Source organism: Somniosus microcephalus, chromosome 11 (genome assembly GCF_052327205.1).
Source record: "Somniosus microcephalus isolate GS21.2 chromosome 11, FLI_Smic_1.0, whole genome shotgun sequence".
In the NCBI taxonomy this organism is placed as follows: Eukaryota; Metazoa; Chordata; class Chondrichthyes; order Squaliformes; family Somniosidae; genus Somniosus; species Somniosus microcephalus.
The window spans coordinates 200,336,693-200,362,935 of record NC_140997.1 but is presented as its reverse complement, the minus strand read 5'-3'; the positions used below and the strand labels follow the sequence as shown (position 1 = coordinate 200,362,935).

The window sequence follows — 26,243 nt, the reverse complement described above, 5'->3', positions numbered from 1 at the left end:
AACAAAGGCACAGATTAGAGTTTCAGCAACAGATGGGCTGGGGCAAGATGGATACAGGCGATGTTATGGAAGTGGAGGTAGGCGGTCTTTCTGATGGGGAGTGCATGGGGTCAGAATCTCTGCTCAGGATAGATTAGGACATTGAGGTTGTGAGCAGTCTCGTTCAACATGAAACAGGGGCTGGGGAGTGGCAAGGATACAGAATTTGGGGAGGGGGCTGAAAACGATGGATTCAGTCTTCCTAATATTTAAATGGAGGAAATTGCAACTCATTCAAGTCGACATGTCGAACAAGTAGTCAGATAGCATAGAGGCAGTGGAGGGGCCGAGAGAGGTGGAGCTGGGTGTCATCAGCGTACATGTGGAAGCTGATCCTATTACTTCAGATGATGTCGCCAATGGGCAGCATGTAGATGGGGTAAAAAAAGAACGAACTTGCATGTATGTAGTGCCTTTCACAATTCAGGATGCCCCGAAGAGTTTCACAGTCAATGAAGTACTTTTGAAGTGTAGTCACTGTTGTAATGTAGAGAAACACAGCAGCCAATTTATGCACAGCAAGGTCCATAAACAGCAATGAGATAAATGTCCAGATAATCTGTTTTAATGATATTGGTTGAGGGATAAATGTTGGCCAGGATACTCTAAGAACTCCCCTGCTCCTCTTCGACTAGTGTGATGGGGTGTTTTACTTCTACCTGAGTGAGCAGACAGAGCCTCAGTTAAACATCTCTCTATTGCTTCAAAGTGCCTAAAGCGTCAATTCTGTGAAGATAGTGTTCTTAACTGGAAATTGCATTAGTCTCTAATAAACACTTAAATTTTTAACATCTTATGGCTGTCTGGATTTAAGCAATGAGAAGAGTGCAGGTAAGATTTAAATGATCAACCTGTCATGTTGGACTTCCCATTAAGTGTGTTCCACTGATGAAGAACGTCAGGTTATCTTCTATCTCCTAAAATCTCAAATCATAAGGGAGTATTTTCTAGACATTAAACAAAACTTAAAACATATGTACGTCAAGTGGGTTAAAGGCTTAAAACCTTAACACCTATTAAAAGCAACTACTTTCCTCCTGAGGTCCCCACCCACCATCACAGAAGCCAGTCTTCAGCCAATTCGATTCACTCCACGTGATATCAAGAAACGCACAGCACACTGGATACAGCAAAGGCTACGGGCCCTGACAACATCCGGCTATCGTGCTGAAGACTTGTGCTCCATAACTAGCCGCACCTCTAGCCAAGCTGTTCCAGTATAGCTACAACACTGGCATCTATCCGACAATGCGGAAAACTGCCCAGTATGTCCTGTCCACAAAAAGCAGGACAAATCCAATCCGGCCAATTACTGCCCCATCAGTCTACTCTCATTAATCAGAAAAGTGATGGACGGTGTCATCGACAGTGCTATCAAGCAGCACTTACTCACCAATAACCTGCTCACTGATGCCCAGTTTGGGTTCCGCCAAGACTACTCTGCTCCCAATCTCATTACAGTCTTGGTCCAAACATGGACAAAGGACTGAATTCCAGAGGTGAGGTGAGAGTGATTGCCCTTGACATCAAGGCAGCGTTTGACCAAGAGTGGCATCAAGGAGCCCTAATAAAACAGAAGTCAATGGCAATCGGGGGACTGGCTGGAGTCGTACCTAGCACAAAGGAAGATGGTTGTGGTGGTTGAAGGTCAATCATCACAGCCCCAGGACATTGCTGCAGGAGTTCCTCAGGGCAGTGTCTTAGGCCCAACTATCTTCAGCTGCTTCATCAATGACCGTCCCTCTAACATAAGGTCAGAAATGGGGATGTTCGCTGATAACTGCACAGTGTTCAGTGCCATTCACAACTCCTCAAATAATGAAGCACCGCATGCAACAAGACCTGGACGACGTTCAGGCTTGGGCTGATAAGTGGCAGATAACATTCGCGTCACAGAAATGCCAGGTAATGACTATCTCCAACAAGCGAGAGTCTAACCACCGCCCCTGACATTCAATGGCATTACCATCGTCGAGTCCCCCACCATCAACATCCTGGGGGTCACCAGTGACCAGAAACTTAACTGGACCAGCCACATAAATACTGTGTCAACAAGAGCAGGTCAGAGGCTAGGTATTCTGCGGCGAGTGTCTCACCTCCTGACTCCCCAAAACCTTTCCACCATCTACAAGGCACAAGTAAGGAGTGTGATGGAATACTCTCCACTTGCCTGGATGAGTGCAGCTGCAACAACACTCAAGAAGCTCGACAACACTCAAGAAGCTCGACACCATCCAGGACAAAGCAGCCCGCTTGATTGGCACCCCATCCACCACCTTAAACATTCACTCCCTCCACCACCGATGTACCGTGGTTGCAGTGTGTACCATCTACAAGAGGCACTGCAGCAACTCGCCAAGGCTTCTTCGGCAGCACCTCCCAAACCTATGACCTCTTCCACCTAGAAGGACAAGGGCAGCAGATGCATGGGAACACCACCACCTCCAAGTTCCCCTCCAAGTCACACACCATCCTGACTTAGAAGTACTGTATATCGCCGATCCTTCATCGTCGCTGGGTCAAAATCCTGGAACTCCCTACCTAACAGCACTGTGGGAGTACCTTCATCACACGGACTGCAGTGGTTCAAGGCGGCGGCTCACCACCAGCTTCTCAAGGACAATTAGGGATGGGCAATAAATGCTGGCCTTGCCAGCCATGCCCACATCCCATAACCGAATAAAAAAACTTTCCAATCCTGTTTCATTATAAACTGGTACTGAAGACGACCAAAAGTTACCTGTAAAGTAAGTTATGTATTAAAACATACAGCTCTGACTTAACTATCTTAGAATGCAATCTTAGTTGCTATGAATAAAGCAGCAGTGTAAACAGTAGCGTTCAATGCAAGAATATAACAATGCTGACAATGTACAAAAGTTGCATTTACTTTCATAAGTTTCAAATACAAACTGACAGAATGCTTTCCATCATTTTGAAAATAAACCCTTATTACAGATTTGTCTGCAGCCTTGATTTTAACTGTGGGTGAGCTGAAAGGCTACCATGTGCTGTATTCAGTTACTGCTGTGTTTGACTATCGACTGCACATAGTCAAGAAGAGTCAAGGCAGAAGTCATGCTCAAACTGTATAGTATTCTGGTTAGCCCACATCTTGAATACCGTGTCTCATTCTGGACATCAAAATACGAAACATTCAAGAAGGAAGCTTAAAGAGCCAGGTGGCTGCTTCCTGGCATCAAAAGACTTGGGTATGATAAAAGACTGGAGATACCTCGGCTTTTCAGCTTTAAAAGGTGACAGAGGGATGACCTTATATACAGAGAGTAAATTGTATGAAAATTACACCTCAACAGTAGGACAAGGGGACTAATCCAAAATAGTAAAAAGTAAATTTATACTGATGTCTGGAAGCTCTTTGATGTAATAAAACTCACTACGCACTTGGTTTGAGTATAAAGCAAAGCTTCAATCAACTTGTTTCCAAACATGGAGGTCTAGTTGTACTTCACTAGTTCCTGTCTTACAAAATGTCCCTGGGCAAGCTGGGCCCATGCCCGAGTATTTATACTCCTTGGACGGCGCCACCAGCTGGCCGTCCAGCGTTATTTCACGAGTCGTTTCTTTATGAAGATGAGATTTATAACATTCTTCCTGCCTAAAAGATTTGGAAGTCCGACGACTTCCTCTTAATGGATTAGGCAGACCACGAATAGCCGCAGTCTTTTAGATCTTTGTTTATGGCTGGAAGGCATGTCTCTCCGGACCGTGCCTTGGTCCCTGGGCTGCTTGACCCGTACCGGTGGATCGCCAGGGCCCGTGTTGCCCTGATCGACCCGAGGGAGGCTGGGGAGATCGTGACTCCAGGTGCAGGTCCCCAAAGATGCAGAGCTGGCTTCATCCTGTTTGATAGCCAGTGATTGACCGGCATCCTGGCCTCGGGTGGCAATCCCACAGGGAGCGCTCGGCTCCCCGAGTGGATCCGGTGGGGCAGCCAGCAGATCGCTCGATGTCCCAGGTAGGGCGTCATCTTCAAGGGAGCGCAGAGTGTCAGCATCATCACCGTGGGTCCCTCTATCAGTTGGGTCCGTGGGACTGGCTGGACAGGGAGCAAGGTCCTGGAGCGAAACGGTGGACTCCCGGCCATCAGGGTACCGCATGTGCGCACACGTGGGATTAACGTCGGTGAGTTCTACCTCGTCGACGAGGGAATCGTTTTTAGAAGATCGGACGAATCTTCGGAGCAGCATGGGGCCGGGAGCTGCCAACCATGACGGTAGGGACGTCCCATGAGTGGAGCGACGCTGGAACCCGAAGAATCGCTCGTGAGGCGTGACATTGGTGGATGTAGAAAGAAGAGACCTGATGGAATGCAACACGTCAGGGAGCATAGTTTCCCACTGCTGGTCTGGTAAGTTGCATGACCATAGTGCAAGACGAACAGCGCTCCAAATGATAGCGTTGTATCTCTCAACCTGTCCATTACCAATGGGATGGTACGGTGTCGTTTTACTTGTGGCGATTCCCCGTTGGGAAAGATAACTTTTGAGTTCGCTTGACATGAAAGAGGGACCCCGATCAGAGTAGATGAAATTGGCCGTACCACAAAGGGAAAAGACTTGATCAAGGCATTTGATCACTGTGGAAGTAAGCATATTGGCTCAGGGGAAAGCGTGAATATTCGTCCACCATAGTAAGTAAGTAGCTGTTTCGCGTTGAGGAAGGCAATGGCCCTTTAAAGTCAATGCTGAGTCGCTGCATAGCGTATATGAGCGAGCCATCCGATGGACGGAAGAATTGCGGTTTTAATTCCGCACAAATTCTACAGGAGGAGCATGTTCTTTTCACATCTTCCGTAGAAAATGGGAGATTTTTAGATCGCACAAAGTGCAACATGCGGGTAATGCCAGGATGGCATAAGTCAGTATGAAGATCCGCAAGAGTCGAAGTTGACATAGAAGAGCAGAATGCCCGCGTGAGGGTATCCGGGGCCACATTCTCTTTGCCGGGTCGATAATGTATGGTGTATCCAAAAGGTGGCCAATTCCATCCTCCAGAGTTGTATTTTGTTATTATTGATCTTAGTGCGTTTCCGGTTATCCAGCATAAAGGCCACGGAGCGCTGATCGGTTATAAGTGTGAAGTGGCGACAAGCGAGAAAATGACTCCATTTACGTATAGCTTCGATGATGGCCGTAGCCTCCTTCTCGACAGGAGGATGATGGAGCGCGCTACCCTGCAAAGTTCTGGACAGAAATGCAACGGGTCGACCACCTTGATTCAAGGTAGCAGAGATCGCCACATCCGATGCATCACACTCGACCACGAAAGGAAGATTTTCATCGATGGAACGAAGCGTGGCTTTTTCCAGTTGTCGCTTGAGGAGGTTGAAAGCTGAAATAGCCGTTGCCTCCAATGGAAAAGACTTTGCGTGAAGCAGGGGCTGGATCTTGTCGGAGAAGTGGGGTATCCATTTCGCATAATAGGCGAACATGCCGAGTGCCCGACGAAGAGAGCCGAGATTCGTAGGGGGAGGGAGCTCCTGAAGCGGACGAAGTCGCTCCGGATCCGGTTTGATGACACCGTTGTCCACCCAGTAGCCAAGGATGTTGACTGATGGTACTGATTTCACAGATTTGGACTCATTTAAGGTTAAGTTGCAATGACGGAGCACGTCAAAAAATTTCTGGAGATTGGCATCATGCTCCTTCTGGTCATGACCAGCAATGGTGATATTATCCAGATATGGAAAAATGTCCGTTAAGTTCCCCTGTTTGACTAGGCTAGCCATTGCCCGTTGAAAGACGGCCACCCCATTGGTGACCCCAAATGGAAGGCGACAAAACTGGTAAAGCCGACCACTGGCCTCAAAGGCCGTATACTTTTTGTCAGAGTCCTTTAACAGTACTTGATGATATGCGCTCTTTAAATCAAAAGTTGAAAATACCTTGTAGTTGGCAAGGTTATTGACCATGTCATCAATGCGTGGTAGTGGGTAGCATCCAGGTCGGTATACTGGTTAATAGTTTGCGAGTAATCGATGCAAAGACATTTCTTGTGTTGCTTCAGAGGATTTTTAACAACAACGACTTGAACCTGCCAGCAAGATGAACATGGTTCAATGATGCCGTCAGCCAGAAGGCGAGAGCTTTCTGCCTCGATAAAGGATTGATCATCTTGGCTGAAACGTCGTGATTTAGTGACTATGGGCTTACATCAGGGGGAAAGATTGGCAAACAAGGAGGGCTCGTAGAGCAAAGCTGCCGAAAGCGCACAAAACGGTACTTTGGAAATAGTAAGCTCCGGCTTTGACCCTCCAAACTCGAAAGTGAGTCTTTTGTGTTGTTTCTGGAAATCCTGTCCCAGGAGCACATCACTGCATAAGTTTTTGAGCACCCCGAGCCGGGTGGAGAAATAAGTGCGGCCATTGAGAATAAGGTCGACAAGACAAAAGCCAGAAGAATTGGTGGTCAGTGTCGTCAGAGCCATTGCAATTTCCCTGTCCGAGGGGTAAATACGCAGTTTTAACTTACTGACAGCCCGCTCACTAATGAAGCTGTCAGACCTGCATGAGTCGATTAGTGTGCTCAAAATGTGTCCATTTACCGAAACCTTCGTGGCTGCATGGGACAGACTTGGGGAAAAACAGCTGTGATGGGAGGAGGGGCAGTTTTACCCTTGACAGCTGTAACCTTAGTAGTGGTTCTTGGGGGAGGAGCAGTTTTATAGCTGGTAGCTGCAAAACTAACAGGAGCTCTCGACCGGTATACCTTAGAAAAGTGGCCTTTCTTACTAACAGAGGCTCTTGACTGGCATACCTTAGAAAAGTGACCTTTCTTGCTGCAATGATTGCAGGTTGCGTTACGAGCAGGACAAAATTTCCTATAATGGAACGCACCTCCACAGAAGAAACACTTCCTTCCAGATTGTCAAGATGCCACTAGGGCAGGGTCGTCATCAGTGAAGGTTTCTAGGGTAGGGTTGTCATCAGCCAGGTTGGAGTCGTCATCCGTGAGGGCTTCCGCCCGAGGCCTATCGAAGGAGTCACTAAAAGTGATAGCAGCAGCCTGTGCACGTGGTGAAAGATAGGTAGCTGCATTCCTCTTTGCTAAGTCCAGAGTACATGCCTGGTCATAGGCAGCCTGTAACTTGAGGGTTTTATTCTCCAACAGACGCTGACGTATGAAGGGAGACGCAATCCCATTAATAAAGGAATCACGAATTAACTCCTCCTGGTACTTCTCATCTGTAACAGCTTTAAGATTACAATCCTTGCTGAGCCTGCGAAGTTTCTGAAGGAATTCGTCAAATGATTCCCTGGGCTGTTGTCAAGTTGTGGCCAGTAAATGCCGAGCAAAAATTTTGTTTGGGGACTTGACATATAGTTGCTGTAGTATTTGGATAGCGGCGTCATAGTCTACACAGTCTTGGTTATAATGAAACACATGAGGGGTTACACAATTAGCAAGCATTCGTAACTTATTAGGAACATTCTCACCACACTCCTCAAGGAAGTTGCTAAAGGTACGATACCAGTGTTTCCATACCATAGCAGCTGTAAGTGAATTCGGATCCAGGTCGAGACGAGCGGGTCCGAGTAGTTTCTCCATGATGGATCGATTACTTGTCTGAGCTCCCTTCTACGGTTCGAGTCGTAGCTGGCTGTTCCCGAAATCACCCAAAGCGTGGAGTCAATATCAAGTTGATTAAATTGATGTAATAAAACTCTCTGCGCACTTGGATTGAGTATAAAGCAAGGCTTTAATCAACTTGTTTCAGAACATGGAGGTCTAGCTGTACTTCACTAGTTCCTGTCTTACAAAATGTCCCTGGGCAAGCTGGGCCCACGCCAGAGTATTTATATTCCTTGGACGGCACCACCAGCTGGCCATCCAGTGTTATTTCATGAGTAGTTTCTTTATGATGATGAGATTTATAACACTCTTCACACAAAGTGATCAATGAAAGAATAAACAAACTTCGGGATGGAGCTGTGGAAGGAAAAACCTGAAATCAGTTAAGAAACAATTAGATGCTGTGATTAGGGAAAGTGGACATGGGGGCAAGGAGAGTGTAGGCTCTTCTGGATAGATGACCCAAGATCTGCTAAGTGGTCTTCTTCATCGGTATTTATCTTGCGATATCCTCCAAGATTACAGTATCTTTTTTGTTAAACCAACACACTGTGCCACAGATTATGCAAGTCCATGGCAGAACAAGGGTGGCCTTGGTCGTACAGAATAAGTGTGTCCAAGTTTCTACAGTCAGTTCCCAATTCCAACTGTAATGCCACAGGAGGCATAGAGTGAAAGTTTGTTACACATTGGGAAACTAAGAAAAATTAGGAGAATCGCTACAGGATGTTCTTGTTCACTTCCAAGCGGCCAGCTTTAGAGGCCTTGGAGCAGCCAAGAAACAACAAGATGTCAAGAGACTCTGCAGAAGTGAATTACCAAAAAAAATGGTTTTATCAAGGGAAATGTGTGTGGCGCAGGAGTGGGAGCAGGAGAAAACAGGAGGAGGAGGGGAGTGAGAGAGAGAAAGAGTGAAAGAAAGAAAGAAGTTTAAAGAGGTAGAAATATAAAAACAATCTTGTAACACCAGCCATCGCTTTGGGGAAAGGTTTGTGTACCGAGGATAGCTAATTCTAGTCAAAGAAAAGCTTCAGTCTCAAATACTCTGACAACAGTCCTCACTAGATTTTAGCACTTCAGTCATAGAATGGGAAATTCAACAAGCTGCACCCATTAACATCAACCCTGCCGCCACCACGGTTACCTTTACCTTTAATGAGGCTAGAGGATGGTCTGGACCAAGTAAGCTCCAGTGAAAGGCAGCCAGATCTTCATCAGGTAGGATATGGTTGCCTAAATCAAAAAAGAAAAGTCGTAAAACTAAAATAAAAATACATTTATTTATTTGTTTTGAAGAAAATATTTGGGGGGCCTTTTCTATAGTTAATTTCTTTTTAGGTACTTCTGAACTATTTTAATTTTAGGACTTTGCTAAACATACAAACACACTTTATTGTAATAATTCTACACAGAACAATGTGAACTGCTGAGAGCACGGACTGCTCCATTTGCAAACTTCAATAATCAGGTGTACACCAGTCCTTTATTCCCACAAATAATACTCTTCTATCAGACAACAGAAATGAGCCCATTTAAGTGTTGCCCCACTGGTTTTGCTGACTCAAGAGAAGAGTCTGTTTCACCAACTGCCCATTGATTTGTTTCCCTGAACAAACGAGTGCGCGCTGACCACGGCCACATTTCTGGGGTCAGCATAATAATGTGAGCTCCAAGTGTAGAGAATGCCTCTCATTTGCCCATGAGAGTGAGGGAGGGGTGGGAAGTTGTGCTGCTGCAGGATTTAAAGCCTTGCAACAGCTTAAAGGGGCATCCATTTTATTTAAAGTTGTAAACAGCAGGCATAATAGCGGAGAATATTTACAAGGCCTGCAGTAGGTCACAGAGCAGCCCAGATCTGTGATAGGGACAAGAAGATTTTCTGAATGGAAAGGGCTCCCTTCAGCAGTATTCACTGTAAACTCCAGCCCCTCCCCAAAAAAAACAAGATTATTCTCCTAGGGAGAATGAGCAAATGTTGTTGCCAGGGATTGCCGGCTTAAATATACCACATACTTGGAAGCAGTGCAGGAAAAAGGTCAATAACCTTACTAGAGCATCAAACGTACAAGAACTCACCAACACCTCACATTAATCTATATATATAAATAAAAGAGCTCTTCTGTCTGTCCCGATGTCTGTCCGTTCTCTATACGTTTGAAAGTTATAGAGCGTACCGACGCGCGCGTCGCCTCAAAAGAAAGCTTGCGATTCCGGACCGGTCATAGGCGTATTTACGTTTCGGCCGGACAAAAATCCCGCCCGCGGTATCTGAAAAACGTTCAGCGTTCCGCTCATTAGCATCTCATTAGCGACTGTGTGACGTCGAGGTCGACCAATTGGACGGGCGCGTGCCATCCTACAGTTGAGTGTCGAGTGACTCGACGATTGACCAATCCTACGCTTCGGTGACCTGACCGGTCGACCAATCGGTGCGTGTGTGGGCAGGCCTTATCCTTCTGAACCGAGGTGAGTGGCCGCCATCTTGATTTTTCACAATTTTTTCCCCCCACACTTTCTGTGTTAGGGAACTAAGGTAAATATTTTAATGATGTGTTAAGGAATTAAATAACAATTTAATAGGGGGGGGGGGGGAGAGCCTCGGGAAATCGCGGGGGGGGGGGGGGGGGGGAAAGAGAGCCTCGGGAAATCGCGGGGGGGGGGGGGGGGGGGAGAGCTGATGAGTTTAAAAAAGAGGCCGCCAGTTGCGCGGCCGCCTTGACGACGGCACGCATTCGCACGGCCCCCGTTACCCCGGCAACGGGGCACGCCGGCGGTCTTGAAACCACGCATGCGCACGGCCCGCCACCCCGTCACGACAGTTGCGCAGCCGCCTTGACGCCGGCACGCATGCGCACAGCCCCCCGTGACGCCAGCACAGCCTCGGGAGATCGCGGGGGGGGCGAGCCTCGGGAAATCGCGGGGGGTGGGGGCCTCGGGAAATCACAGGGGGGGGGGGGAAGGAGAGGAGAGCGCCTCGGGAAATCGCGCGGGGGGTGGGGTGGGGAGAGCCTCGGGAAATCACGGGGGGGGGGGAGCCTCGGGAAATCGCAGGGGGGCGCAACCGCACCGGACCTCAGGCGCTAGGCAGGGGGAGGGGCCAGAGAGAGGGACAGAGGGGAGTGGGGGAGCGGAGGGGGTGGGGGAGGGGAGGTGTGGGGGAGGGGAGGGAGGGAGGGAGACAGGGGAGGGGAGGGAAGGAGAGGAGGGGAGGGGAGGGAGAGGAGGGGAGGGGAGGGGAGGGGAGGGGAGGGAGAGGACAGGGAGAGGACATGACAGGGAGAGGGGGGACACACAGGGGCAGGGAGACCAAGCGCCCCAAAATTGCCCTCGCAACGCGGGGCTCCCCAGCTAGTACTATATATTAAGCATGTTTGACATAATTACCTGCCCTTCAGTGTTTTTATAACTATTTCATTTCAATACTTAGAAACCATACTATCAATGCCCAAGAGGCAATGAGTCACCCGTTACTCCACTAGCCTTCACCTCATTCACATCTTTACAGGCGTTCATCCCAAAACAATCGGCCCATCTATTGCACTGAATTTGCCTTGAACATGCCATCACACCCATGATAGGCTGCATGCTGCCACTTGGATGTTACTGCATCACATCTGGACAATTGAACTTCTCATTTCTATTACAGGAGGCAAATCTCTCACACAACGAAGAAGCCCTCCGCCATCAGAAGCAAGGCTATAGAGGGTGCTGGAAATATGGAAATAGCAGAGGTGCCACTAGTTCAGGGTTTGGTACTAATTTCTGCATATCTTCCTTCCCTTCCTATTCACTAAATGCTAGGGAAGCATAAAATGAAGTCACTTAACATTCCACACCTTCTTCTGAAAGCTACTTGTGAAGGGTGCTATTGTAACCGATCTTCCTCTTCTCTGTCTAAATGTGCAACGCCAGCACTTCATACCACATCACATCACTCTCTCGCTCTCTCTCGGTTTGTCTGTCCCTCCCACTCAAAAAAAACAGCCAACCCACAGGATCTCGAGAGTCAGCTAGAGGGGAATGTACTGGGTAAGACACAGAACACAGTGAGCAGGAGCAGCTGCTGGTAGCAGAGGAACAACAACAGTAAACCTACTGTCTGGAGGGCCAGTTTGCTGCCACAGCCGATGAACCAGAGGATCTAAACCTCACAGGTCCAGCTTTAAAAAAAAATAATAATGCTTTGCATCTTGGTGCAGGCATCAGTGGCCATACCAAATACTGTGCAGTGGCTCAGGTGAAAAAATTCACTACTTGCACGTGCAATATCTTGTTGGCCAGCTTTGTAACACTACAGGTCACTGTGGAGTGTGTGGCTAATGCCAAGGACATTTACAAAAATATTACCCCGTGCCAGAAATCCTCAGGCCAGTCACGGTTTGTCCGACAATACTTCAATTGTTGCCACTGAGGCCTGGGATGCCAGAGTCAAACAGGCTATCTCTTTCGGTTTCAACAAGTGGGGACCAGTTAAAGAAAGATCTGTTAGAGAGAATTTTACATCAGATCTTCATTGATCTTACTGTTGCTATTAGATCTGCTGTCATATCAGTAGCAGTGCTCAATTGTAGGGGACGGATTGTAGTGGCTCTCAGAACACCAGCATATCCAAATCCACCCACAAGCACCCTCCATACATACCCAGAGGCAGTAAGCATACAGGCCAAGGCTGCCCACATGGTAGTGTCACAGACTGCAGCAAGTCCATCTCAGGACTCATTTGTCAAAAAGCAGGAGCATTTCCATTCCAAGAAGCTCTCACTAACACACAGCAGCCAACCACCTCACAAACTCCTGCCACCCAGGTGCCATCATAGCAAAGCCCGTAAGTAGGGTTATAGAGTCATAACGGCCAAGGAGGCGGCCATTTGGCCCATTGAGTCCGCGCCGGCTCTCTGTAGGGCAATCCAGTCAGTCCCATTCCTCCGCTCTATCCCCGTAGCCCTGCAAGTTTATTTCCCTCAAGTGCCTATCCAGTCTCCCCTTGAAAACATTGAGTGTCTCCGCTTCCACCACTTCTGCCGGCAGCGAGTTCCAGGTCATCACCACTCGCTGTGTAAAAAAGTTTTTCCTCACATCCCCCCGTGTCTCTTGCCCAAAACCTTAAACCTGTGTCCCCTAGTCCTTGTACCATTAATTAGTGGGAACAGCCTTTCTCCGTCTAGCCTATCCAAACCCATCATAATCTTGTACATCTCGATCAAATTACCCCTCAACCTCCTTTGCTCTAATGAAAACAAATCCAGCTTCTCCAACCTGTCCTTGTAGCTAACATCCCCCACCCCCAGAACAATTCTGGTAAATCTCCTCTGCACCCTCTCGAGGGCCTTCACACCCTTCCTAAAGTGTGGTGACCAGAACTGGACACAATACTCCAGTTGTGGTCTGACCCGCGCTTTATAAAGGTTCAACTTAACTTCTCTACTTTTGTACTCAATACAGGAAACTTTGTGCTATCCGGCACCGACGGGACCGAGCTGTTGCCATTCCCTCAAAACTGCCGGACAAACCAGCGCTAATGTTGAAACATACGGAGATTTTGAGCTCCGTATCTGGCAACAAACCCTGTTGCTTAGCAACAGCTTCTAAACAGTCGGCCGTACTCTCTGTAGCGTCTCTGTAGCTTAGCAACAGCTTCAGTGAGACCTTGCAGAGCTTGACTGTTGAGAAAAAAGCAACGAAGAGAAAAAAGCAACGAAAAGAAAAAAAGCCTAACGAAACGGCTCCTGATTTTTGCCGGTGGCTCGAGCTTGCCGGACATTTAGCCTCCGGATAACACAAAGTTTCCTGTACCTCTATTTATGAAACCAAAGGTCCCATATGCTTTGCTAACCACTCTCTCAATATGTCCTGCCACCTTCAGGGGCCTATGCACATTAACTCCCAGTTCCCTCTGTCCCTGCACACTCTTTAAAACTGTGCCATTAAGTGTATATTGCCTCTCCCTGTTCCTTCTGCCAAAATGCATCAGAGCACTTGGAAAGCAGTGACAGGATCGGACAAAGTCAACATGGATTTACAAAAGGTAAATCGTGTGATGCACTAACAACAACACCAAAGACTACGAGTTGAACTTATACGAAGTAGGCTTTTATTGACTAAGAACTGGAGCATGCCTCTGCTAGTGGATCCATCCTAAGAGCTCCCGGGGGAAGGGTGGTGAGTCACCTTTATACCCGGGCTTAGGGGGTGGAGCCAGGGGTGGAGACATGCCCGGACTTGTACAGAGTTAACAGTGGTTTACCACACAGACATGTACAGGGTTAACAGTGGTTTACCACATCGTGCTTGACTAGTCTACTGGAATTTTTTGAGGATGTAACTGGTAAAATAGATAAGGGAGAACCAGTGGATGTGGTGTATTTGGACTTTCAGAAGGCTTTCGATAAGGTCCCGCATAAGAGATTAGCGTGCAAAATTAAGGCACATGGGATTGGGGGCAAGGTATTGACTTGGATAGAGAACTGGTTGGCGGACAGAAAGCAAAGAGTTGGAATAAACGGGTCGTTTTCCAATTGTGGCAGGCAGAGACTAGTGGGGTACCGCAAGGATCGGTCCTAGGACCCCAGCTGTTCACAATATATATTAATGATCTGGACGAGGGAATTGGATGTAATATCTCCAAATTTGCAGACGACACAAAGCTGGGTGGGAGGGTATGCTGTGAGGAGGATGTCGTGAAACTCCAGTACGATTTGGACAGATTGGGTGATTGCATTTGCCATGTTTCTGCCCAATGTGGATAAATGTGAGGTTATCCACTTTGGTGGCAAAAACAGGAAGGTAGATTATTTTTTGAATGGCAATAGATTGGGAGAAGGGATAGTGCAAAGAGACCTGGGTGTTCTTCTGCACCAGTCGCTGAAGGTAAGCATGCAGGTGCAGCAGGCGGTTAAGAAGGCCAATGGTATGTTGGCCTTCGTAGCAAGAGGGTTCGAGTACAGGAACAAGGATGTCTTGCTGCAGTTGTACAGGGCCTTGGTGAGACTGCACCTTGAGTATTGTGTGCAGTTTTGGTCGCCTTATCTGAGGAAGGACGTTCTTGCCATGGAAGGAGTGCAGTGAAGATTCACCAGGCGGATACCTGGGATGGCAGGAATGACGTATGAGGAGAGATTGTGTCTGCTGAAGTGTATGTACCTTTAAGAGGAACTATGTTTTTGAAGCCCGTGTACTGTAGTACCAGTAGTGACCACTCGGGTATATAAGCCTGTATAGCGTCTTGTGTAGTTAGTTCACCTCCAGACTTTGATCAATAAACACTTGTTAAATCAACTCCTGCATTCCGTGTCTCCATTAACACACGGATCTAACAGTGGCGACGAGTTAGAAACGAACTTACCTGCAATTCGGCAGCACCTCAAGGAGATCGATTCCTCAGATGAAGGTCGAAGCAAAAAAAAAACTGTGGTTTCACCAGCTAAACGGGCTGGTGGCAGGTAGTGCACTGATCCTTCCTGGGCTGCGGCGGGCTGGGGCTCGATCGGGTGGCTCTGCAGCGGGGCCGGGCAGCGAGTCGGAAAGCAGAAGCAAAGAGAGACAGAGGGTGGAACACTCAGGAGGCGGCTGGTGCTGCAAAGCAGGTCGGCGTTCGGACCGAGCAGAGGGAGGGGAAAGTCCCAGAGGGTCCGCTCCACGACGGGAACGGTTCTCCAAGTAATGGAGAAACTATTTAAAAGATATATATATTAAAAAAAAAAATACCGCGAAAAGCTGCAGGTCGCAACGGGAACCGCGGAGAACAGCGTTGGCAGCAGCGGGAAAGCGCGGGAGGCGCCATCTTGACTCGGCGGGGAAGAAGGAAAAGCGCGGGAGGCGCCATTTTTGATTTTCAGGATGCCGAAGACTGGCAATATTACTGCTTTCGATAGTGATATAGAGGATTGGACCACATATGTGGAAAGAGTGGAGGTATATTGCAAGGCGAATGAAGTAGCGGATGATAAAAAGGCTTCGGTACTTCTAAATCCGATGGGCGCAAGGACATACGGGCTGTTACGAAACTTGATCACTCCAGCCAAACCGATGGACAAGAATTTTAAGGAGATTGTTGATACCCTACAGGAGCACTTAAACCCAACACCGCTGCTGATAGCGGAACGATTCAAATTCTTCAGGAGGAATCAGCACAAGAATGAAAGTAACGCTGATTACCTCACCGAATTACGAAAGCTGTCAAAGCACTGCCAATTCGGGGCGGGACTGGCAGATTCTCTACGAGACAAATTCGTCTGCGGTCTCCTAAGCGAAGGAACACAGAAAAGGCTACTTTCTGAGAAAGATTTGACACTGGACAAGGCTTTCAGTGTGGCTGTATCATACGAAGCAGCAGCAAGAGGAGCTGCAGAGATACAGCAAAAGCCACAGGACTTCGGCACCCATGAAATGACACGGGGTTTCGAGAGATGTTATCGCTGCGGCAGATCCACCCATGACCAGAAGGACTGCTGGTTCAAGGACAAAGCATGCAGGCAATGCGGAAAGATGGGACACATTGCACGTGTATGCAGATCTGGAAAAAAATCTGCTGACAGTAAAAAGGTCAATAAGGAAAAGTACAGAAAGGTACAAATGATGACGGACAGTAGCTCCGAAGACCAGAAGAGCGATAGCGACTCCGGAAACAAGAGACTAAGCTGTCTCAAATTACATAATGTAATTGCCAAAGAAGATTACCAGACCATTTGGGTTACCCTCACGATAGCGGGGTCCCCAGTCAAAATGGAGCTAGATACAGGATCAGCTCTGACCGCCATAAGTCGACGGGATTACGAGCGGCTACTTCCGCATATACCTTTGAAAGACACATCCATTATCTTGAAGACATATACGGGGCAGAAAGTATACCCCAGAGGGAAAATAAGGGTGCCTGTTGTATACAACGGCAAGGAAATACAGAAGTTGTATTTATACGTTCTGCAAGATGGTGGTCCACCGTTGTTGGGACGTGAATGGATCAGAAAGATAAGTTTAGACTGGCACTCCATTCAGGCACTGACGGTGACCAGTAAGAAAAAAAACGATGATGATGTCATACCTGGACGATTAAAAGAAATCTTGGCTAACGCCAAAGGAGTGTTTCAACAGGAACTAGGAACCCTGAAAGGCGCCACCGCCTCAATAAAAAAGTGGAAGATGCAGCAATTCCCAAGTTTTTTAAGGCAAGGCCGGTGCCATATGCAATTCGTCCAGCCGTCGAGGCAGGGCTGGAGAATTTGGAAAAAGCAGGCGTGTTATCCAAGGTAGATTGGAGCGAGTGGGCAACACCCATCGTCCCAGTCATGAAGAAAACGTTGAATAATGATAAATCTGAAAAACAGAGAAAAATTCGCATCTGTGGGGACTTCAAGGTGACTGTAAACCCGGTTCTTCACACGGTACAGTATCCTCTTCCGAGGATAGAAGATATTTTCGCCTCACTATCCGGAGGGAAACGTTTCACCAAAATTGACTTAGCACAGGCATATCTACAGATGGAGGTTGAGCAGGCCTCTAAAAAGTATCTCACGATAAACACACACAAAGGCCTGTACCAGTACAATCGACTGGTTTTCGGAGTGGCATCAGCTCCGGCTATCTGGCAAAGAGCTATGGAGCAAGTCCTGCAAGGGATTCCGGGGACTCAATGCTACCTAGACGACATCCTTGTAACAGGAGAAAACGACAACGAGCACCTTGCCAACTTGGAGCAGGTGCTCACGAGGCTGAGAGAACGGGGCCTACGAGCAAATCGCCCCAAGTGCGAATTTTTCCAGAAACAAATATCATATTGTGGCCATGTCATTAACGAAGAAGGGTTGCATAAGTCACCTGAAAAAATTGAAGCAGTCGTAAAAGCCCCCGCGCTTGAAAATGTCTCACAATTAAGGTCGTTCCTGGGATTAATAAATTACTATCATAAATTTTTACCGAACTTGTCAATGGTTCTGCACCCTCTTAACGCACTGCTACAAACGGGAGTACTTTGGAAATGGAGCGAAGACTGTAAACGTGCCTTCCATAAATGCAAAGGCTTGATCACGTCCAGGGAAGTGTTGGCTCATTACAACCCATCACTGCCAATCAGACTGGCGTGCGATGTATCCCCTTACGGCGTGGGAGCGGTATGATCGCATAGATTCCCTGATGGCTCGGAGCGGCCGATAGCTTTTGCGTCACGCTCATTGAACTCAGCTGAGCATAACTATGCCCAGATCGACAGGGAGGCACTCAGCCTGGTGTGGGGGGTGAAGAAATTCAACCATTACCTACACGGACAAAAATTTACCTTGTTGACTGACCATCAACCCCTCGTCTCCATATTCAACCCTAAAAAGGGCGTTCCCATTCTGACAGCGCAAAGGCTACAGAGGTGGTCTCTTTTCCTAGGGGCACGCCAATATGACATAGAATACAAAGGAACAAAACAGCATGGGAATGCTGACGGGTTATCGCGCCTACCGTTGCCAACGGTAGAAGAGGCGCCTACAGTGGACCCAGTGGAGATGTTCCACTCGACCATAGTGGAATGTCTACCGGTGACAAATTCTACCATTGAAAAGGAAACGAGAAATGACCCGACTCTCTCACGAGTCTACGACTTAACAGTGAAGGGATGGCCAGCACATGGCGAACCACTGTTGCCAGCATTCTCGCAAAGAAGAGAACAGCTGTCAGTGTGCCGAGGAACCTTGATGTGTGGATCCAGAGTGGTGATTCCACCCAAACTCCAGGATAAAGTGCTAAAGGAGCTTCACGAGGGGCATCTGGGTGGAGTGAAAACGAAGAACTTAGCCAGAGCGTTTGTGTGGTGGCCAGGTATCGATGGAGACATCGAAGAAATGACCAAGAGCTGTCTAGGATGCCAGAAGGTCCAAAACGCCCCACCACAAGACCCTCTACATCCATGGGAGTGGCCCTCATCTCCATGGCAAAGGGTACATATCGACTTTGCTGGTCCATTTATGGACTCAATGTTCTTAATCGCGGTGGATGCACACTCCAAGTGGCTGGAGGTAATAAAGATGTCCTCCACCACCACGGAAAAAACCATCATAGTATTAAGGACCATATTCGCCAGGAATGGGCTGCCTGAACAGATCTGTTCTGATAATGGACCGCAATTTGTATCCGAAGAATTCAGGAAGTTCTTAAAAAACAATGGGGTTAAGCACTACACGTCCGCCCCATACCATCCCGCCACCAATGGATTGGCTGAAAGGTTTGTCCAGACCTTCAAGAAGGCCATAAAGGCCATGGGTAATGACGACATAAATCTACAACATAAGGTAGATAACTTCTTGTTTGCGTACAGGAATGCAACACATGTGGTTACAAACTAAACCCCCGCCATGATGTTTTTCAAGAGAAGACTAAGATGCCGGCTGGATTTGGTCAAGCCAAACGTCAGAAGGGACGTAGAGAACCAGCAATTTCAAAGCATGAATGAAAGGCCAACTAGAACCTTCCAGATAGTTCAACCAGTTTTGGCCCGGGACTACCGTACCGAGAAATGGCAGCCTGGAACTATTTGCACACGACTAGGACCGCTGATGTATACCGTGGACATTGGAGAAAGCATAATAAGGCGCCATGCTGACCAGATCATAGAGTCATCCGAAAAAGGACAACCTACACCACAACTCTATACGCCTAGTGATGAAGCAGAGATACCCATAGTATCTACCTCCGATCCGGTGGTACTGGAACCAGATGAACCCGACACTGGCATTGAAGCCGAATCAACCTTGCCAAAAGAACCTACTACACCACCGAGGCGTTATCCGGACCGAGTCAGGAAGCCTCCAGAGAGACTGAATTTGTAATTGATTAACTTCAGCAAATGTGTAGATTATTGTTCTTGTAAAAATGTTATTTAATGATTACTTAAAATGTTATGTACTATTTATCTAAAAGTGGAGGAATTGTAGTGTATGTACCTTTAAGAGGAACTATGTTTTTGAAGCCCCTGTGTACTGTAGTACCAGTAGTGACCACTCGGGTATATAAGCCTGTATAGCATCTTGTGTAGTTAGTTCACCTCCAGAATTTGTTCAATAAACACTTGTTAAATCAACTCCTGCATTCCGTGTCTCCATTAACACACGGATCTAACAGTGTCGATTGGGCTTATACTCACTGGAGTTTAGACGATTGAGAGGGGATCTCATCGAAACCTATAAAATTCTGTCAGGCCTGGACAGACTAGATGCAGGAAGGATGTTTCTGATGGCCAGGAAGTCCAGAACCAGGGGTCATAGTCTAAGGATAAGGGGTAAGCCATTTAGGACTGAGATGAGGAGGAATTTCTTCACCCAGAGAGTGGTGAACCTGTGGAATTCTCTGCCACAGAGGGCGGTGGAGGCCAGTTCATTAAATATATTCAAGAAAGAGTTGGATATATTTCTCAAGGCTAAAGGGATCAAGGGATATGGGGAGAAGGCAGGGACAGGGTACTGAATTTGGATGATCAGCCATGATCTCAAATGGCGGAGCAGGCTCGAAGGGCCGAATGGCCTGCTCCTGTTGCTATCTTCTATGTTTCTATGTCCCAGACTCCTCCATTACCATCCCTGGATATGTCCTATCCCATTGGTGGAGGTGGGGGCACAGTGGTATACAGTCAAGAGGTGGGGGGGTGGGGGGTGGCTTTGGGTGTCCTCAACATTGACTCCAGACCACATGAAGTTTCATGGCTTCAGGTCCAACATCGGCAAAGAAACCTCCTGCTGATTACCACCTACCGCCCTCTCTCAGCTAATGAATCAGTACTTCTCCATATTGAGCACCATGAAGGAAGCACTGAGGGTAGTAATGGGCACAGAATGGACTTAGAAACATAGAAGATAGGAGCAGGAGTAGGCCATTCGGCCCCTCGAGCCTGCTCCGCCATTCAATGAGATCATGGCTGATCATCCAAATTCAGTACCCTGTCCCTGCCTTCTCCCCATATCCCTTGATCCCTTTAGCCTGAAGAAATATATCCAACTCCTTCTTGAATATATTTAATGAACTGGCCTCCACCACCCTCTGTGGCAGAGAATTCCACAGGTTCACCACTCTCTGGGTGAAGAAATTCCTCATCTCAGTCCTAAATGGCTTACCCCTTATCCTTAGACTATGACCCCTGGTTCTGGACACCCGGCCATCGGGAACATCCTTCCTGCATTTAGTCTGTCCAGGCCTGACAGAATTTTATAGGTTTCGATGAGATCCCCTCTCATTCTTCTAAACTCCAGTGAGTATAAGCCCAATCGACACAATCTCTCCTCATAAGTCATTCCTGCCATCCCAGGTATCAGCCTGGCGAATCTTCGCTGCACTCCTTCCATGGCAAGAACATCCTTCCTCAGATAAGGCGACCAAAACTGCACACAATACTCAAGGTGCGGTCGCACCAAGGCCCTGTACAACTGCAGCAAGACATCCTTGTTCCCGTACTCGAACCCTCTTGCTACCAAGGCCAACATACCATTTGCCTTCTTAACCGCCTGCTGCACCTGCATGCTTACCTTCAGCGACTGGTGCACAAGAACACCCAGGTCTCTTTGCATTTCCCCTTCTCCCAATCTATTGCCATTCAAATAATAATCTGCCTTCCTGTTTTTGCCACCAAAGTGGATAACCTCACATTTATCCACATTATAGTGCATTTTCCATGTTTCTGCCCAATCACCCAACCTGTCCAAATCGTACTGGAGTTTCACAACATCCTCCTCACAGCATACCCTCCCACCCAGCTTTGTGTCATCTGCAAATTTGGAGATACTACATCCAATTCCCTCGTCCAGATCATTAATATATATTGTGAACAGCTGGGGTCCTAGGACCGATCCTTGCGGTACCCCACTGGTCACTGCCTGCCACTCGGAAAACGACCCGTTTATTCCAACTCTTTGCTTTCTGTCCGCCAACCAGTTCTCTATCCAAGTCAATACCTTGCCCCCAATCACATGTGCCTTAATTTTGCACGCTAATCTCTTATGTGGGACCTTATCGAAAGCCTTCTGAAAGTCCGAATACACCACATCCACTGGTTCTCCCTTATCTATTCTACCAGTTACATCCTCAAAAAATTCCAGATTAGTCAAGCACGATTTACCTTTTGTAAATCCATGTTGACTTTGTCCGATCCTGTCACTGCTTTCCAAGTGCTCTGCTATTACATCTTTTATAATGGACTCTAGCATTTTCCCCACTACCGATGTCAGGCTTACCGGTCTATAATTCCCCGCTTTTTCTCTACCACCTTTTTTGAATAGTGGGGTAACATTATCTACCCTCCAATCCATGGGTACTGTTCCAGAGTCTATCAAGTTCTGGAATACTGTGGGTGGGGGACTTCAATGTCCATCACTAAGAGTAGCTCGTCAGTACCACCACTGGCAGGCTGGGCTTGCAGCAGCTGGTTAAAAAACCAACACCACAGATCAACCTACTTGACCTCGTCCTCGCCAACTACCTGCCGCAGATGCACCTGTCCATGAAAGCATTGGTAGGAGTGACCACAGCACAGTCCTCATGAAGGCCAGCCCCGTCTTTACACGGAGGACACCCTCTCTCATGTTGTGTGGCACTACCAAGTGGGATAGATTAAGAACAGATCGATCAGCTCAAAACTGGGAATCCATGAGAATCTGTGGGCCATCAGCAGCAGAATTGTTGTATGCCACCACAATCTGTAACCTCATGGTCCAACATATTGCACACTTCCTGATCACCATCAAGCCAGGAGATCAATCCTTGTTCAATGAGGAGTGTAGAAGAGCATGCCAGGAGCAGCACCAGGCATAACTGAAAATAAAGTGGCAACCTGGGAAGCTACAACATAGGACTACATGCATGCTGAACAGCGGAAGTAGCATACTATAGACAGCGTTAAGCAATCCCGCAACCAAGATCAAGTCAAAGCTCTGCCATCCTGCCACATCCAGGCATGAATGGTGGTGGACAATTGAGCAACTAACAGGCGGCGGCTCCATGAACCTCAATGATAGTGGAGCCCAGCATACGAGTGCAAAAGTCAAGGCTAAAGTCTTCAGTCAGAAGTGCTGAGTGGATGATCCTTCTCGGCCTCCTACTGAGGGCCCCACTATCACAGATTAGTCTTCAGCCAATTCGATTCACTCCACGTGACATCAAGAAACAGCAGAATGCACTGGACACAGAAAAGGCTACGGGTCCTGACAACATATTGCATGTAGCACTGAAGACATGTGCTCCAGAACTTGCCACATCTCTAGTCAAGCTGTTCCAGTACAGCTACAACACTAGCATTTGCCCGACAACGTGGAAAATTGCCCAGGTATGTCCTGTTCACAAAAAAAAGATAAATCCAACCTGGCTAATTACCATCCTCTCAGCCTACTCTCAATCATCAGCAAAAATGCAGGAGTACTCCTCCTGATTCCACAACAATACTGAGAGCCGCAGGAGTACTCCTCCCGACTCCACAACAATACTGAGAGCCGCAGGAGTACTCCTCCCGACTCCACAATACCCAGAGCCGCAGGAGTACTCCTCCCGACTCCACAATACCGAGAGCCGCAGGAGTACTCCTCCCGACTCCACAACAATACCCAGAGCCGCAGGAGTACTCCTCCCGACTCCACAATACCGAGAGCCGCAGGAGTACTCCTCCCGACTCCACAATACTGAGAGCCGCAGGAGTACTCCTCCCGACTCCACAATACCCAGAGCCGCAGGAGTACTCCTCCCGACTCCACAATACCGAGAGCCGCAGGAGTACTCCTCCCGACTCCACAACAATACCCAGAGCCGCAGGAGTACTCCTCCCGACTCCACAATACCGAGAGCCGCAGGAGTACTCCTCCCGACTCCACAATACTGAGAGCCGCAGGAGTACTCCTCCCGACTCCACAATACCGAGAGCCGCAGGAGTACTCCTCCCGACTCCACAATACTGAGAGCCGCAGGAGTACTCCTCCCGACTCCACAATACCCAGAGCCGCAGGAGTACTCCTCCCGACTCCACAATACCGAGAGCCGCAGGAGTACTCGTCCCGACTCCACAATACTGAGAGCCGCAGGAGTACTCCTCCCGACTCCACAATACCCAGAGCCGCAGGAGTACTCCTCCCGACTCCACAACAATACCGAGAGCCGCAGGAGTACTCCTCCCGACTCCACAATACTGAGAGCCGCAGGAGTACTCCTCCCGACTCCACAACAATACTGAGAGCCGCAGGAATACTCCTCCCGACTCCACAATACCCAGAGCCGCGGGAGTACTCCTCCCGACTCCACAATACTGAGAGCCGCAGGAGTACTCCTCCCGACTCCACAATACCCAGAGCCGCAGGAGTACTCCTCCCGACTCCACAATACCGAGAGCCGCAGGAGTACTCCTCCCGACTCCACAACAATACTGAGAGCCGCAGGAGTACTCCTCCCGACTCCACAACAATACTGAGAGCCGCAGGAGTACTCCTCCCGACTCCACAATACCCAGAGCCGCAGGAGTACTCCTCCCGACTCCACAATACCGAGAGCCGCAGGAGTACTCCTCCCGACTCCACAACAATACCCAGAGCCGCAGGAGTACTCCTCCCGACTCCACAATACCCAAAGCCGCAGGAGTACTCCTCCCCACTCCACAATACCCAGAGCCGCAGGAGTACTCCTCCCGACTCCACAATACCGAGAGCCGCAGGAGTACTCCTCCCGACTCCACAATACCGAGAGCCGCAGGAGTACTCCTCCCGACTCCACAATACTGAGAGCCGCAGGAGTACTCCTCCCGACTCCACAATACCGAGAGCCGCAGGAGTACTCCTCCCGACTCCACAATACCGAGAGCCGCAGGAGTACTCGTCCCGACTCCACAATACTGAGAGCCGCAGGAGTACTCCTCCCGACTCCACAATACTGAGAGCCGCAGGAGTACTCCTCCCGACTCCACAATACCCAGAGCCGCAGGAGTACTCCTCCCGACTCCACAACAATACCGAGAGCCGCAGGAGTACTCCTCCCGACTCCACAACAATACCGAGAGCCGCAGGAGTACTCCTCCCGACTCCACAATACTGAGAGCCGCAGGAGTACTCCTCCCGACTCCACAACAATACTGAGAGCCGCAGGAGTACTCCTCCCGACTCCACAATACCCAGAGCCGCAGGAGTACTCCTCCCGACTCCACAATACCGAGAGCCGCAGGAGTACTCGTCCCGACTCCACAATACTGAGAGCCGCAGGAGTACTCCTCCCGACTCCACAATACTGAGAGCCGCAGGAGTACTCCTCCCGACTCCACAATACCCAGAGCCGCAGGAGTACTCCTCCCGACTCCACAACAATACCGAGAGCCGCAGGAGTACTCCTCCCGACTCCACAATACTGAGAGCCGCAGGAGTACTCCTCCCGACTCCACAACAATACTGAGAGCCGCAGGAGTACTCCTCCCGACTCCACAACAATACTGAGAGCCGCAGGAGTACTCCTCCCGACTCCACAACAATACTGAGAGCCGCAGGAGTACTCCTCCCGACTCCACAATACCCAGAGCCGCAGGAGTACTCCTCCCGACTCCACAATACCCAGAGCCGCAGGAGTACTCCTCCCGACTCCACAACAATACTGAGAGCCACAGGAGTACTCCTCCCGACTCCACAATACTGAGAGCCGCAGGAGTACTCCTCCCGACTCCACAATACCCAGAGCCGCAGGAGTACTCCTCCCGACTCCACAATACCGAGAGCCGCAGGAGTACTCCTCCCGACTCCACAATACTGAGAGCCGCAGGAGTACTCCTCCCGACTCCACAATACCCAGAGCCGCAGGAGTACTCCTCCCGACTCCACAATACCGAGAGCCGCAGGAGTACTCCTCCCGACTCCACAATACCCAGAGCCGCAGGAGTACTCCTCCCGACTCCGCAATACCGAGAGCCGCAGGAGTACTCCTCCCGACTCCACAATACCGAGAGCCGCAGGAGTACTCCTCCCGACTCCACAATACTGAGAGCCGCAGGAGTACTCCTCCCGACTCCACAATACTGAGAGCCGCAGGAGTACTCCTCCCGACTCCACAATACCCAGAGCCGCAGGAGTACTCCTCCCGACTCCACAATACCCAGAGCCGCAGGAGTACTCCTCCCGACTCCGCAATACCGAGAGCCGCAGGAGTACTCCTCCCGACTCCACAATGCCGAGAGCCGCAGGAGTACTCCTCCCGACTCCACAATACTGAGAGCCGCAGGAGTACTCCTCCCGACTCCACAATACTGAGAGCCGCAGGAGTACTCCTCCCGACTCCACAATACTGAGAGCCGCAGGAGTACTCCTCCCGACTCCACAACAATACCCAGAGCCGCAGGAGTACTCCTCCCGACTCCACAATACCCAGAGCCGCAGGAGTACTCCTCCCGACTCCACAATACTGAGAGCCGCAGGAGTACTCCTCCCGACTCCACAATACCGAGCGCCGCAGGAGGGCAGCACGGTGGCATAGTGGTTTGCACTGTTGCCTCACAGCGCCAGCGACCCGGGTTCGAATCCGGCCTCGGGCGACTGTGTGTGGAGTTTGCACATTCTCCCCGTGTTTGCGTGGGTTTTCTCCGGGTGCTCCGGTTTCCTCCCACAGTCCAAAGATGTGCAGGTTAGGTTGATTGGC

The 26,243-nt window shown here is 49.1% G+C and overlaps 1 protein-coding gene across 3 annotated transcripts in view; it reads right to left on the bottom strand.

Annotated features, from left to right (window-relative positions):
• Window positions 1-26,243, bottom strand: part of LOC147111120 (constitutive coactivator of PPAR-gamma-like protein 1 homolog) — a 145,143-nt gene that overhangs the window by 73,495 nt on the left and 45,405 nt on the right. For all 3 annotated transcript variants that reach the window (XM_086001690.1, XM_086001687.1, XM_086001689.1), the window contains exon 3: window positions 8,785-8,867. In XM_086001690.1, the coding sequence (XP_085857816.1) occupies window positions 8,785-8,867 (83 nt within the window). The remainder of the gene's footprint in view (window positions 1-8,784; window positions 8,868-26,243) is intronic.